General features: G+C 50.2%; 1 protein-coding gene across 1 annotated transcript in view; it reads right to left on the bottom strand.

Moving 5' to 3' along the window:
* Ih (hyperpolarization activated cyclic nucleotide gated potassium channel Ih) overlaps positions 1-15159 on the bottom strand; it is a 325658-nt gene that overhangs the window by 20379 nt on the left and 290120 nt on the right. The window contains exon 3 of the mRNA XM_037412101.2: positions 9466-9774. Coding sequence (XP_037267998.2) covers positions 9466-9774 — 309 coding nt within the window. The remainder of the gene's footprint in view (positions 1-9465; positions 9775-15159) is intronic.

Raw genomic sequence — 15159 nt, 5'->3', positions numbered from 1 at the left:
AAACTTGACGTGAAAAATGTAGTACACTAGAGCGGTGGACCTTAAATATATGCACAGGAAAAAAACTAATCTATAAACCTTCTTGTCATAGGTCGGTCGTAATCAATTGCGGAACGCTTACCGAGTATTTCTTTTTTAAAGACTGAGCCTGTACTGTAATTTGTGAAAATGGTTGATCGGACGAGTTGGAGGTTCGTGATAATTCAATACGATAATTGAACCACGATAATTGTAATAATAGCGCAAAAACAGATATAAGCAGACAAGGACCGGCGCTGGTCCTAGTCTGCTTTTGTCCCGGTTTTCGTTAACGCGCTCATATTTCAAATGCCGTAATATTTAGAAGAAAGGGCTGCTGCCAAGGCTTGATAATCGCAAACCCTTCACGTGCGTCTGATATCTCAACTGATATCCGAAAAGCTGTAGAGTTTGAGGCTATAGTTTCCAGCGCAGTGGAGACGTCAAGCAGTAAGAACCTAACGTACGCTTTCTAGACACGAACGATAATAATAAGAAGAAAATGGCGACAGGGTATTCCAAGGACATCGCCGGTTTTTTCCTGTTCGAGGGACAGAGTCCCCCGGGACTAAATCGACGCTCTAATATGAGGGCAATTTTCGGCTCGTAAATTTTGAAAGGGCGGTGCCCTGTTCTTCACCGGCCGCTTTTTCGGTTGTTTCTTCCTTCCGCCCTGTCGTTATCGTATCGGAGTTCCTTAACGCGTTGCTCTTCTTGTGTGCATATGACATGCGCTTCGTTTTCTGCCTTTTTTTTTCTTTTTCAATCTGCTGCATGCGAAAGAACTCCATGATTGTCCACTTTCTTTCTAATTTCATTTTTTTACAGACACACGCATCAGGGTATGCTGAGAGATGCGCATATTGAGATACGTAGCAGCTCCGTCTTGAAGAGAGAAATCCTTCTGGCCGAAGCAACGCATCGATAAAACGTGCTTGGTCAATTTCGAATGCGTTCTCTCTTTTTTTTTTCGTTTGTTTGTATGCGTATCTTAAACTCGTTCGCAACGGTTTCGACGATCAGCAGCCCTGTCAGATTCAGAGATCGTACGCAAAAGGCATTACGATTTTTCTCGACTCTCGGGAACTATATATTGCAGCGGCAGCTATGCGGTTATTGTGATCCCATATAACCGACGCCGCGGGCTTCTATATTTCATCGTTATCATCCATGAACCATCCATCATTTAAGCCCACCGCAGAGACCTCCAAATCACAATGCAATCCATGCCAGGCATGCAAACCTTATATTGCGCGAACCACCGTGACAATGACGTAACGTTAAGATATGGGAAAACGAATGTGTATATTATGCAGGTACGTATAGTTGAAAGTTAGGGTTGTAGATTAAGAGAAATGAGTTGATTGATTGATTTGTGGGGTTTAACATTCCAAAATCACGCGATATGATTATGAAAGACGCCGTAGTGGAGGGCTCCGGAAATTTCGACCACCTGGGGTTCTATAACAAGAGAAATGAGTTGAGTTGGTAAGCAGGTCATATGCGCAAATGCGTAAAACACGTACCGACTCGACTATTACAGGAAAAAATGGGTGTTGCCTGCTAGCCGACGGGTAACCATCTTGAGTCCGTCTATAAACATGGGCTGCGCGGAATAGGTAATTGAGTTTGTTTCAGTGACGAAAACAGCAAGCGAAGCAAAACAAGCGCGGGTAATAGAGATAACGGGATGTGGCGTATAATAAACGAAAACGATTGCGGTGTTAACCGACCCGGGCTAGCCTATTGGCCAAAAAAAGTGTAATTAGGCAATGGTAACACTCGCAGGAAGATTGCCTCCCGTTTTAATCATGTACGGCCTTCGTATGAAACACTGCTCATCCAGGAAGGCTTCTTGTTCATGGGCTGCTTTGGCGGCGTGTTGTTAGCGGCGCGCATGCATGCTTCTGATAGGTGAATTGTATTCTGAATGTTCTCAAGTGCTGTCTTGTTCAGCAAAGCAGTTTGTCACTCACTTGGAGTAAGTAGAGCACATGCAGCCCTCAGCTGCCAGTTTGGATGCTTATAGCGCTGGCCTGGCACTTGTTTGTCTTGCTCAACGGTTGGTTGAGGCCCTTACAGCAATACAGATTTGTTTCCGACTTCGCTCACTTTTTCAGCGTACGTATGCTAACAAGAGGCATCCACGAGATTTTTTTTTCTCTGTCTGGACCTCGACGTTATGCTTCCGGGAGCTGCTCCTGAGAGCCATTCCTTGAGCCAAAGTCTGTAGCGCTCGCTGATGTTGGCGTGCGCCGGGGCGGCGCTGTCCTCCGCGACGCCGCCTTGCAGCGGCGGTGAACGACCGTCAGGGGCCGCGGGGATTCGCCCCGGTTTTGCTCACAATCCCCAAGAGGATCACGCGATAAAGCGGCGGCTTAGGCAAGGGCCGCCGGCCTCCATGGGAAAACCCTTCTCGACACGCTGCGCTCTGGGCCTGTCGTGCAAATCTTGACGTCTGCCAATATATCCTCCGCTTACGACGTGTCTCTAGCTGCGCATGATTGCCACTTTGCTGTGCTCCGCCTTTGAGATTATCGCATCGCACTTTGTTTCGCTTCTAAATAGCCGACACATAGGCGTATAGTGTGTGACTCCTGCATTGCTCATCTGAGACTGCCTGAGGTGCAGCGACGAATTCTCTCCACAACAGTCTTCCAAGTTGCGTTGTCTATAATGATTGCTGTAGTAGGGCAAGTTCTCACTCTGCCTGGGAATTGGTTTCTCTTCATACGTGCACCCTTGCAGTAATGACGCCTCCGTATTCTATTTCGGGAATTTTTTTTTTTTTTTGCACTGCGAGATCTTTTTTTTCCCGCCTGCTTTGTGAGCAGTCTCTCGAATCTGCCCCGCCACGGTGGTCTAGTGGCTAAGGTACTCGGCTGCTGACCCGCAGGTCGCGGGTTCAAATCCCGGCTGTGGCGGCTGCATTTCCGATGGAGGCGGAAATGTTGTAGGCCCGTGTACTCAGATTTGGGTGCACGTTAAAGAATCCCAGGTGGTCGAAATTTCCGGAGCCCTCCACTACGGCGTCTCTCATAATCATATGGTGGTTTTGGGACGTTAAACCCCACAAATCAATCAATCAGTCTCTCGAATCTCGACAGGTGGTGATTCGGTGGTCATTACGTTCCACCATGAATGAACGTGCTGAACAGAATGTGGTAGCAGTGTTCACCTGTTTATTAATGAATGAATGCATTACAAAGACGTTTATTGAATTCTGGCGTAAGCCTCGACTGGTTGCACAACCAAACGCTCAAATCACAGGCACCGAGCGCGAGCGGCGTCCACGAGCAACGCCTGGTTGACAGACCCACTAAGTAGCGCCGGAAAAGAGGCTCCACTAGGGTGCCCTGATGAGCATTTTGGGGGGACGCATCGAAGCACGCATCCACTACAGCGTTATTCTTCGCTGCAGTATAGAATACTAGCATTCGGTGTTTCCCAGTCCACGACTGCTGAATGTTATCTGCCGCCGCTCTGCCAAACATTAGATGCTTCGGCTCTTCGACTAGCCTGTGTAACGCTGTCCCTCCGCGTGTCAGTACGAACTCACTGCAACGCGCTCCCTTCGCCGCAGGTGTAGGAGCGGTGCTAAGTAGGTCACGCCGCAGCTGCTCGCTGACGTCAGTCTTTCCCTCGCCTGCCGCGCGCTCGCCGCAGCGCCCGCAGCTGCCACCTCGTCCGTTCGCCCGCAATACCTGCCGCTGCCGCCGCTTGCTCCGCTACCGCGACCGCCTCTCGCTACACCGCCGACTCGTCGGTTCATGCGCAATAAACCTGACGTGCCAGTCATAGCAAGACCTACGCCAGCCATCGCTTCAAACGAATCTTCTAGCGCTCATCGCAGCATCCGGGTTAGCGCCGTTCAAACAGTGACGCCATTCGTGCGCACGCTGCTGCTTCGCATACCATCAGGGTTCCCTTTGGAAAGATGGTGTGATTTTTTTTTGGTATGCGTAGTGGAAATATTTGTTCATTCCTGACGATAGCGCAATGGCGCTGCTCACTTGATAAGTTGGGTCATCATAAACCAAAATCATGTTTAACATGTGGTGGCTATGTGCAAAAATCACGATATGATTGCACGAGCCGCCCCGTGGTGGAGAGCACCGGAAACTTCGTCCATCTGGTGTTTTCTAACGTGCACAAGCATCGCACAATGCTCGGGCCTCCAGCTTCTCGTCTTTATCGAAATGCGAACGGTTCGGCCGAGACTGGACCCGTGTCTTTCGAGTCAGCAGTTGAACACCGCAAACACTGTGCCATCTAGGCGGATGTCGTACGAGAAAAGTACTACGCTAATGAACTCTAATGGCGCGGAATACTTTTGCACGTTTTTTCACGCTGTTATGACCTGCACCTGCATAATGCGCCAGCTAGTGTGCGCGCAGTCGTCCTGGTTGATTTTTTTCTTCCTCCGCCACGACGTTGTATGCCTGCCTCTCGACTCGTTTACACAAACTTTCGCTTCCTTTTTCTTTCTTTATGGCATCCATCGATATGTTTGCGAACCGTTTTATGTTTCCTCTTTATTGCTTCGCGACAAAAACAAAATAACAATAATAATAAAGAACGCAAAGATAACCGAAATCGTGCATGACAATTACAATCTCGCGCACTAAAGGGTTGGAGGCAATGACGGGCGATATACTTCCCGACGCCGTCGCATGTCCGAGACAAGGCTTTCCGCGAAACTGGCTGGTCGGCGGCTATACGAGACACGGAATAAGCGGAACTGCTGTCCGAAGTGGAAACTGCTTCCGGATGGTAACTCGCTTCCGCATTTTAAATGCGTGCCCAGTCTCGATGTGTCCTTTCACGCCGTCTCCGATTTACGCTGCTTAAAGTTACTTCGAAATGCCGCCGAGTATACAGGCACATATCTGGAACGATCACTGCGCCTCGGGCGGAATTTCAATTTTTTTTTTTTGCTCGAGTCTGAGAAAATGCGTGCGTCCCACCTCCGCTGTGAACTCGAGTTCGACGCCGTAAGAGACGTGGCTGAGTACAATGGAAATCAGTTGCGTGAAATAAACGATCAAGTAAAGGTAACCGGCACGGAGCGCTAAAGAAAGGAAGCGCGGTTGCTGGGAGCGAGGGAGGAAAAAAAAAGGGAGAAAGAGGGGGTGCATTGAAAAGTCGATTATGCTTCTGTCACGAGTACTGCGAGCTCGCGACGCCGGTTATCGACTTGGCTCGGCTTGGCTTTCTGGCCTGCTGCTGCGACTGCGAGTTTGTCTACTTTGTTTGCGTTTGGTCGTCTCCGGAACCCGAACATTACTCGCGACGGCGACGCCGAAGGAATGAGAAAGAACAACGCACTTTCAAGCGAAGTCGGGGCTGGCGAAGGACGTTAGTTAACGAAGGAAAAAAAAGCACATAGATAGATAGATAGATAGATAGATAGACAGATAGAAAGATAGATAGATAGATAGATAGATAGATAGATAGATAGATAGATAGATAGATAGATAGATAGATAGATAGATAGATAGATAGATAGATAGGTAGGTAGGTAGGTAGGTAGGTAGGTAGGTAGGTAGGTAGGTATACTCAAGGTTGCCGAAGTTCGCTAAGAAGTGCTTCACATTTAAAAGCCTCCCTTATTTTTACGTATAGGATCGGAAGCTGAATTATCGACAAAATCAATAAAGTAAAATACCCGAGTATTTCACTCGCGCCGGACTTCGATTGGGGACTGCATATTGTGGCCATATGTCAGAAAGCGGAAGAGAAAATTTCTTTTATGAGGAAAAAAATTGCGCATTTCGCCACCACATCCTGTACAAAATACCCACAAAACACTAATTAGACCACTTTTAGATTGATTGATATGTGGGGTTTAACGTCCCAAAATCACCATATGATTATGAGAGACGACGTAGTGGAGGGCTCCGGAAAATTCGACCACCTGGGGTTCTTTAACGTGCATCCAAATCTGAGCACACGGGCCTTCAACATTTCCGCCTCTATCGGAAATGCAGCCGCCGCAGCCGGGATTCGATCCCGCGACTTGCGGGTCAACAGCCGAGTACCTTAGCCACTAGACCACCGCGGTGGGGCCGGCTTAAGGAGCTTCGCCCCTAAAACAACTCTAACGGTTGCTATGCTATACCTTTCGATCCTAACGTGGGAGTGGACTGCTTCGGGCCAGGAAACCAACTCGACCTATAGTAGACATCAATGAGGTTTTCCCATCCATCAATCACGAAGTGGAAACTACTGATTGCTGCATTTACTTCATACCTATAGGGCCGCCATATAGACACGGGTGTCTCCTAACAGGCGCCTGGCCATAGACAAGTAAGCGAGAATATCAGCCTACTGCATGACGTTGCATGAGTCTTGTGTTGTCATTCCGGCGTTGGAGCACGCTGCCGTTACTAAATTATTCGCTGAAGGCAAAAGCGTTACATTACAGTGGAACATTAATTATCTACACGTCGTTTGCTACCTTGTTGCCGTTGTTAACTCTAATCGTTAATTTCTTGATTATGCGATTGCTGCGGCGCATCTATAGCTTTTTCGATGCACAAAAATAGCAACGCCATCGACGAAAAGGACGGATCGATAACGTCACTGCTGCCAAAAGCGGTAGCCGTATCTTCGTCCATACCCCAACGTCTGCATTGTATATGCGGCGCAGGCAGGACTGCAAAATAACGCTGACGTTTACACGGGCGCCTGACGAAACTCTCGCGTTTCACTGACAGATGTGCGTACGAGTGCAATATTATTAGCAACTGCATAGGTAAACCTCGTTAGCATGCATGATGCAGATTTAACGAGGCAGCACTCGTGTTTGAGACACTCGTCGAAAAAGCACCGTTTCGTCAGGGCCATTGTTGCTTCACAGGCCCTATTTGTTCTCGCGCGTCATAGCGTAGCAATCGCATTTTCCAGTCAGTCGGTCATGTCGGAGCGTTGTCTCGCTTTGTCGCGGGTGGTTTCGCAAAAAAAAAAAAACGCTCCTCGGTCTGTGCACCGTGTCGTTCTTTGTAATGGTTCGTTAGCGGTCGCAGTTTTCATCGCGCAGTCGCGCCTCCCAAGGGCCTCTTTTCTAGGATGCAATACGATGCTCTGTGGATCTTCCAACGGTCATCGCTCTCGTTTGTTAACAATGTGCTCGCCTAAATGCGAAAAATACTACTATACAGCACCACACGTTGGTAACAACTAAACGCGCCACACTCGTTGCTTCTTTTTCTTTCTCGTTACAAAACGCATAGCCTGTCTTCGCTTCCCTCGTCGATCGGTGCATTGATTTCCACAAGGTACTGTTTGTTCTCAAGCTGCGCGGTTGCACCGCAAATGGCGGATGGTTTTCTGCCCCTCTCTTCCGGTGAGAGAGCGGCAAGAGACCAATGGAAGACGGGCAGGAAGCTGTCCGCCCCGTGCGGTGCGACTTGAGGATAGATATGCCTCTGTAGTACAATGACCGCTCAACTTAGTCGTCGCCTCGTACGCGCTTTTCTTGTTATGTCGTCTCGTGGCTTGACACTGCCTTAATCGCCTGTCACCCGCTTAAACCTTTTCCCAGCCTCGCTCTCGCGACCCGTGTCTTCATTCATGCGCCACCCCGTGCCTGGCTAAGCACTTCGTCATTAAAGCCCGATCGCGAATCCATTACGGCCGCATTGAGTGTGTCTGAACGCCCTTTCCATCGGCGATCGCTTTCGTAGTCAGAGCGCCAGTCGCAATGGTATTGTTTCAAAGAAGCGCGCAGGAAACAGCTCGTACTCGTCGCCAGATGAGTGCCGCTGTAGCGCCAATTTATTCCAATTTATTTCTCTTGTAGCGCGCAGAGAGTGACGAACGAGCTATTTGCATAACATCCGTATAAAGACCCGGGTACAGGAGACCCGCAGTTAGCGAACGCGGAGCTTTACGAGGGGGCGCTTGCAATCTGGAGCGTGCACTCCGCTGCGCCTCGTTGAGTGCGCTCGCTAATTCAGCGGAAGACTTGCTTGAGTATCTAAAGCTCGGGAGTCGGTTTGTTCTTGGCGTTATAGCTTTCTAAGCCTTGACTCCATGAAAGACTACTCCTCACAGGGGGTGCAAAAGAAGACTGGAGTGATGAAAACAATTATCCTCGCATGGTCTTTAGTGAAGCGCGACGTGATTCTAAAATGGGCGTGGGAAATCGGGTCGCCTTGAATTGACAATTGAACGCTTTGTGACCGAGCAGCGGAATTCACAAGGAGGCTGCGTTCTCTTATGTAGAACTCGTCGAGGCTGAGGCTCAGATGGCAGCAGTGTGTTGCTACATGGCTCAGTGAGGATAACTTCAACTGACGCGAAAGAGTAATACGATTTTTTGTCGAATTGTTGAGTTACACAAAACACGCTCAAATATTTCATAATACGCGTTTTAGTTGGTTGGTTTGTAACAACTTTATTGGTAGTCCGGTAGAGCTTTTGCCGACCGGCCCTTAGGTCTCCCGCGTGGGGACGTCAAGACTTTGCCTGACCACCTCCTCGCAGGCCTGCTGGACGGCCCATAGTTGGTCGCCGAGGCTGAGGCTGCACAGGGCAGCGGCCCACCGCGGCGGAAGGGTTCCGGATTTAGCACCTTGCGGATTTTCGGCACAATCTCAGAGCATGTGATTTAACGTGGCAACCTCAATATGGCATATCTTGCATACATTCGTCGAATATATATTGGGGTATAGTCTGTTAAAGAGTGATGGGCTGGGATAAGTGTGCGTCTGCAGCTGTCGTAAAGGCGCCGCCTGCATCCTGTTCAGCTTCTCGCTGGGTGGAGGAAAGGTTCGGCGGGCCAGGTAGAAAGCCTTGGTAATTTCGTTGTAGGTCGTCAAACGTTCTTTGGTATTTCGCCATAGAGGACGGTTGCCGGCGCAGTTCACGAGTTCGCGCGCCTTGGCGTGTGCCGCTTCGTTTAGATTGCGGTGTGTCTCCGACACCTCTCCCATGTGAGCCGGGAACCACAGGAGTCTGGTTTGAAGCTCTGCCTCATGATATAATTTTCTATTGCTCAGGACTTTAGCCGCTCGTTGCGAGATCCATCCTTCGGAGTGTTCTAGTCAAAGGCATAATTTTTCATTGACCACCCTTCGTGTATAACAGCGGCAGCCATATGACAGAAATAAAATAAACATTGGTTTGAATACGACCGGTCGTCACGCCTGCTTAATGTTCGAGATGGAAGGGAAATAAACGGACAAATAGTAAGGATAGGAAGAACTAGACATATCTGGCGTTTAACGTCCCAAAACGACGATATTATTACGAGATACGCCGTGTGGAGGACTTCGAAAATTTCGACCACTTGGGATTCTTTAACGTGCACCTAAATCGGGCACCAAACACTCCCGCTTCGATCGAAAATGTAGCCACCGCAGAAAGAACTAGACAACGAAGACGATCGCAAATACAAGAAATCATCTAGCGTTCGTTTAAAGTCAGAGGTGGTGTGCGTACCTGAAATTGCTGCACGGGTGAATGATCCAGTGTCCGGCGGCCTTTTGCCGGATGCGCTCTTTCATGAGCGCTTTCTTGGATCCGAACAGCTTCATGGCCAGCTTGTTGTCGGACGGCTGGAACAGGGCCTCCAGTTGGTTGCGCATGAAGGACGCCTTGGCCTCGGACAGGCCCGCGCCGCCGCCGGGCCCCAGCTCTTCCTTGGGGGTGCCGTACAGGGACACGTCGTCGCCCTCCTTCGCCGCGCGGCCACCTGACGCCGCGTTGTTGGCCGCAGCGCTGCCGTCGGACGCCGCGCGGACCTGCTCTCTGCGTTGGACCAAAGGGTGAACTGTCGTGAGCGCAGGCTATACGTACGTCTCACAGCATGAAAGCGAAACCTATATACGCATGAATAGTTTTATAGACGTAGTTGCGGCTTTGTTGGACGTTGACAAATACAAGCAGATGGCGAAAGATTCATTCTCAAAAATGAGTATGGAGCGCACCAGAGACGTGGACAGTGGAAGGCAGGGGACGGAACAGCGCCGTTTTGTGCTCTTACACTGCCTGCGCCTTCGATGCGCTTCATCTTAATCTTTGAACATGAACTAATACAATCTGTATTGTTGTTGGGCTGGCGCGACCACTATGGACCTCGACGCACCAATGTTTTCCTATTGCCACGTCTCCCACATCCAGACGACTTGATGACCACCAGCAGACCCTTGAGGTGGTTGAAGTACGGGAAGAGTTTGAACCTCGCACCCCACCTCCTGCTTACACCAGCGGTAACAACGCTTTTTGTTTAACGTTCGCGCGCAGAAAAAAAAAAAGCAGCAGTGCTTTTTTATTTTGTGTTGCTAAATCTCAATTTTGTGTGTGAGAAGTGATATTTATTGAGCGACTTCCTTCAGTGGCGTAGCCAGGGGGTAGTTTCTCACATAGTTTCTAGTGTTAAAACAACGGTTGGAAAATGCGAAGACAATTTATTTTCCGTGTTGTGCATGCGCCACGTGAATTAGGTACAATGTTAGTAGCCCAGAAAAGGGCAAATAGAAATGTATTACGTTAAAAGCGGTGATGGCGGTTATGGCATGAAGGATGGGCAGAACAAATGCGAACGGTTCTGACGCGCGCGAAAACAGTTTTCCGGCCGCTATGGAGTTCTCGCTTTCTCTTCGCTTATTAAGTAGAAAGCGCTGTCTCGCTCTCTGTATTTTGTGCCGATCGGTTGTGCCCCCGCGATCTACGACGACAGCGCAGCTCTGGCCGACTGGCTCGCCTACGCCATCTCCTGCCGCCGACAAGAGCTCTTGCTGAGCGGTGCCCCGTCCTCGGACTCCTGCGACCGTGCCCATCTTTCCTATCTCCCTCCTTACTTCCGTCGTTTTCTGTCGCTCGCTGTCCCTGCGCCTCACTCTCTCCTTCCTCTCTCTTGGGCCACTTGGGTGTCAAACGCACATGGGAGAAAGTTCGTTGCCGATATTTCTGGCCGGAGATGTTCTCGTACGTAAGCAAGTACGTTCTCTCCTGCCCCGACTGCCAGACACGAAAGCAACCACCGGGGAGGCCGGTCGGTTTCCTCCAACCGATCCCACCTGCAGGCCGACCTTTTCAGCAGGTGGGCATGGACTTCATAGGGCCTTTCACTAAATCCAAAGCAGGGAACCGCTACATAGTCTTGATTACCGACTACCATACGAAATGGGTCGAGGCTGTCGCGTGTCCAGCGGCCACTGCCGCAGAAGCAGCAAGAGCTTTCGTCGAACAAATCGTCCTACGTCATGGTGCCCCGGAGAAAGTAATAAGCGATCGTGGGCAGCACTTTGTCGCCAACTTGACCGAAGAAATATTCCGGCTCGTGGGTAGCGAGCATGCCACCACAACAGCATATCACCCACAGGCCAACGGCTTGTGCGAGCGTTTTAACCGCACGTTGGCTGACATGCTCAGCATGTACGTTTCCTCACACCACCGCGACTAGGATGAATTTCTACCGTACGTTCTTTTTGCATATAATTCTTCCACCCACGAGACGACTGGATTCACTCTCTTTTTTCTTCTTCACGGACATGAACCGACACTACCGGTGGGTGTAGGGTCGGGCGCGCAACGCGGATTCGACTACACCCTGGATGCAATGAAAGTGGCCCGCAGGCTGCGGCAGGCTCGAAAAATAGTAAATGAACGGGAGAAGCGTCAGCAGGAGAAGAACAAGCGCAGCTATGATGCTAGGCGACGAAGTGTTGTTTATCATCAGGGCGACTTGGTGTACTTGTGGACTCCCTCCCGGGCGAAAGGGAAGACGACGAAGCTTCTTCACAAATATCACGGACCTTTCCGTCTTGTGCGCCGGGTAGCCGAGAACAACTGGGAGGTGGTATCAAACTGGGAAAAAACGTGACGTTGTGAATGTGGCGCGTTTAAAGCCCTGCCACGTTCGATTGGGCTCCGATGCCGACGACGCGGACGATGGGTCTGATGATAATCATGAGGTGCGTGATCTAGGTGCGCGAGTGCACGAGTGCAGTGCAAGGAGAGATGACCGCGGATTGCATCGAAGTGTTGTGCGCGGGAACAGTGCAACGAGTGATGAACAGTGATTATATCAAAGTGTTGTGCGCGAGTGCGGTTCGCGAGTGGGTCAAGAACTCAGTTGGCAACATTGTGTGCGCGGGACACAGACCAGTGGTCCAGTACAGCAGTGCGAAAGCTACGACACGGACACTAAACTTTACTCTGACTGGAAGACATTTTCAAGTAATAACAACGCACAACCGAATGTCAGTGCTTACGAAACGGACACTGAGATGTATTGCAGTACCGACGAGTGAACCTATATATTTCTGTGCCCAATGATTTTGTTTTGTTTTTTCATCTGTTGTTTTTATGTAATTTTTTAAAGCATCTCACCTTTTATACACATGCATAAGTGTCTTTAAATAAGCATCTCACACACTTGTTGAATGCAAAACCTTTTTGTATATTTAGTCTATTTCTTGTCGTGTTTTGCAGATAAAACGAGTGGGACACTTTTTTTCGTAGGGGGGAGGTGTCGCGAGAGCAATGTTTCGCGGAAAACCTTGTTCTTTTTCGGCTACAGCTGGAGCTTGTTCTTTGCCAGACGCCCTTGTTAGCGGCGCCGTTTAACTTGTCTCGGGGAGCGCGCCTTGAGGAAGAAGGAGTGAACAGAAAGGGCTGCGTCTGGTCGGTCTTTGTGCGCTTGGCGCCAAGGCAGGCACCACGCCGTGCTTTGGACTAGACCGCAGAAATTGGGTGCCTTTTTCCTTCTAACCACTGAGCCCCCACGCTTCAAATGAACGAGCCGCCGCTTCAGTCCTCCGGGGACAAAGGGCACCTAAATTTGAGCAGTCGTTAGCGCGTCAAGGCCGTTTCAGAGAACGCGCCCGTTTCAGAAGCTGCCACAGTGTTGTCGCAGACAGGCTGCAGACAACCACATGTTGATTTGATTATCCTCGGCTTGCCCGGTTGGTCCGCGGAACCGGGGACGCTAAAAAAAAAAACCCTATTTAAGCAGCGACTTGGGCTCTTTTTGGTGTGAGCGGAGTCGGGGTAAACAGCGGATCTCACCACCGGAGAAGCCATGCAGGCCGAGGGGTATGCCACCATTTTCTATGTTTTGTCTTTGTGACCTAGTGCATTTTGTTAATGGAAGTTCTGTTAGCCTAATAAACGCCCAATGAGTGCTCCCCGAAATCATCGTGTTGATTTTTCATCGATTGCCTCCACGGAGTTTCACCCACACTTATTCGTCTCCCTGGTCGTCCGATGCGCCTAACTTTGAACAACCCCGACGTTTTCGCTACAATATGAAAAAAAAAAAATTGCCCGCAGCTTCCCTCGGGGGAACACTGAGGAGGATGCGGAGCATATAATTGGTTAATGGGGTGTTAAAGTGCGACTTACTTGGGTCGATGGCTAAATTGGTTAACGTGGTTGTGAAATGGGGTGTTAAATTGCGACTTACTTGGGTCGCTGGCTAAATTGGTTAACGTGGTTGTAGGAGGGGTGTTAAATGAGTGAACACGTACGACACGTATGCGAAAGGGCGGTGTTTATTTATTGCGACGAACTTTGAGCACGATGGCTTTTAGATGCCACTTTGGCCGGCGCTGGTCGAAGGGACGTCGATCATTGCGACCTCGGACGTCGACGCGCCGTACAAACCAACCGACGAGCGGCAACTGAGCGAGCGAGCACCGACCTTGAGTATATATACAGCGCGACGGCGCATGCACTGTCAGCTGTCGAATGTTCGAGAAGGGGGAGAAGCGCAACGGCGCATGCGCGCGCGTCAGCTGCCGATGTTCTCGAAGCGCGACGGCGCATGCGCGCGCGTCAGCTGCCGATGTTCTCGAAGCGTGACGGCGCATGCGCGCTACATTATACAGCTAGCGAATGTTCGTGAAGAGGAGAAGCGCACGCGGTGTGTAGAGGAGGAAGGGTGCACAGATGGTGGAGGAGTGAAGCGCGCGCGGTGTGTAGAGGAGGAAGGGATGCACAGATGGTGGAAGAAGGAGGAGGAAGCTTGCGGACGGCGCCGCAACAACTCGACACATAAAGCGCGCTCTTCAAACACAAAGAAAGACGCCCGAAAAGAGCTCACAAGTACACACAGGACAAGCGCGAACAACTGTCACAATTCTTCCTGCGTCGTGCGTCAACATCCTTTTGTAAACGCGGCCGCGCCGCGGCAGCGTGCGAAGTGACCTTCGTCCTCTCCCGAATTACAAAGCTCGCGCGCAGGAGAGACCATGTTCAGTAGAGGCGGCACTTCGTGGAGGCGACAAACCTTAGAGCACGCCCAACGCTAATGGCCCATACCGGAGTAGAGACAATATGCAGTTGCTCTACCCAACGCGAGCCCGTCGCGCCGTCTCGCCACTGATAACAAAAACGTGCTAAAGTTTCGAAGGACGGCCAAACGGTGTATGGTGTACATAAATGGACTGCCGTTATAGCACTCCAAAGAACGTAAGTTATGGGGTGTAGTGGTCAGCGCCGCGGGCTAGAAGTCAAAAGGTTCCTGGTTTGATTCCGTGCCACTAATGCTTGCCTTTTGTTATAGTCTTTCTTGGGGACCTTCGACGGAAAAATTTTGGTCTGTCTGCCTGTCTGCCTGTCTGTCTGTCTGTCTGTCTGTCTGTCTGTCTGTCTGTCTGTCTGTCTGTCTGTCTGTATGTCTGTCTGTCTGTCTGTCTGTCTGTCTGTCTGTATGTCTGTACATTTGTCTGTCCGCCCTTAACGATACCTCAAACGGCATCTAACGGCCGACCCCATCTGCAGCACCCACCAATATTGCTCAAGATTCAGCGTTTATAGTTGTGCGATTGTCAATTAAAAAGCAACTATTGCGCATATCTGAAGCGCCACAACAACACGTCAATGTTTTGCATGTCTGCCTTTATACTAGAAGAGGCACACACAAGTAACTATAAGGACTGTAGCGTTTACTGCGCTGCGCTGACAGTGCTACGCGATGCTCAAAAAGGTAAGTGTTTCCAACGCTTTGCTAAGATGGCACGGTGGTAGCACTTGCCAGTCGCTTTGCGTTCTACAACTTATCACCTCCGAGACAGGTGCGCATCTTTCTCCGCGGGCGCACACGCCTTCGTTTTCGAAGATAACTGCCAGATGTCGCTCGTGTCTAACGTGCCTTGATGCGCTCGTTCGCCTCCGCTGCACACTCGA

This window comes from Rhipicephalus microplus, chromosome 1 (genome assembly GCF_043290135.1).
Source record: "Rhipicephalus microplus isolate Deutch F79 chromosome 1, USDA_Rmic, whole genome shotgun sequence".
Taxonomy (NCBI): domain Eukaryota; kingdom Metazoa; phylum Arthropoda; class Arachnida; order Ixodida; family Ixodidae; genus Rhipicephalus; species Rhipicephalus microplus.
The sequence above is the reverse complement of the archived record's forward strand: the minus strand, read 5'-3'. Positions and strand labels throughout refer to the sequence as shown.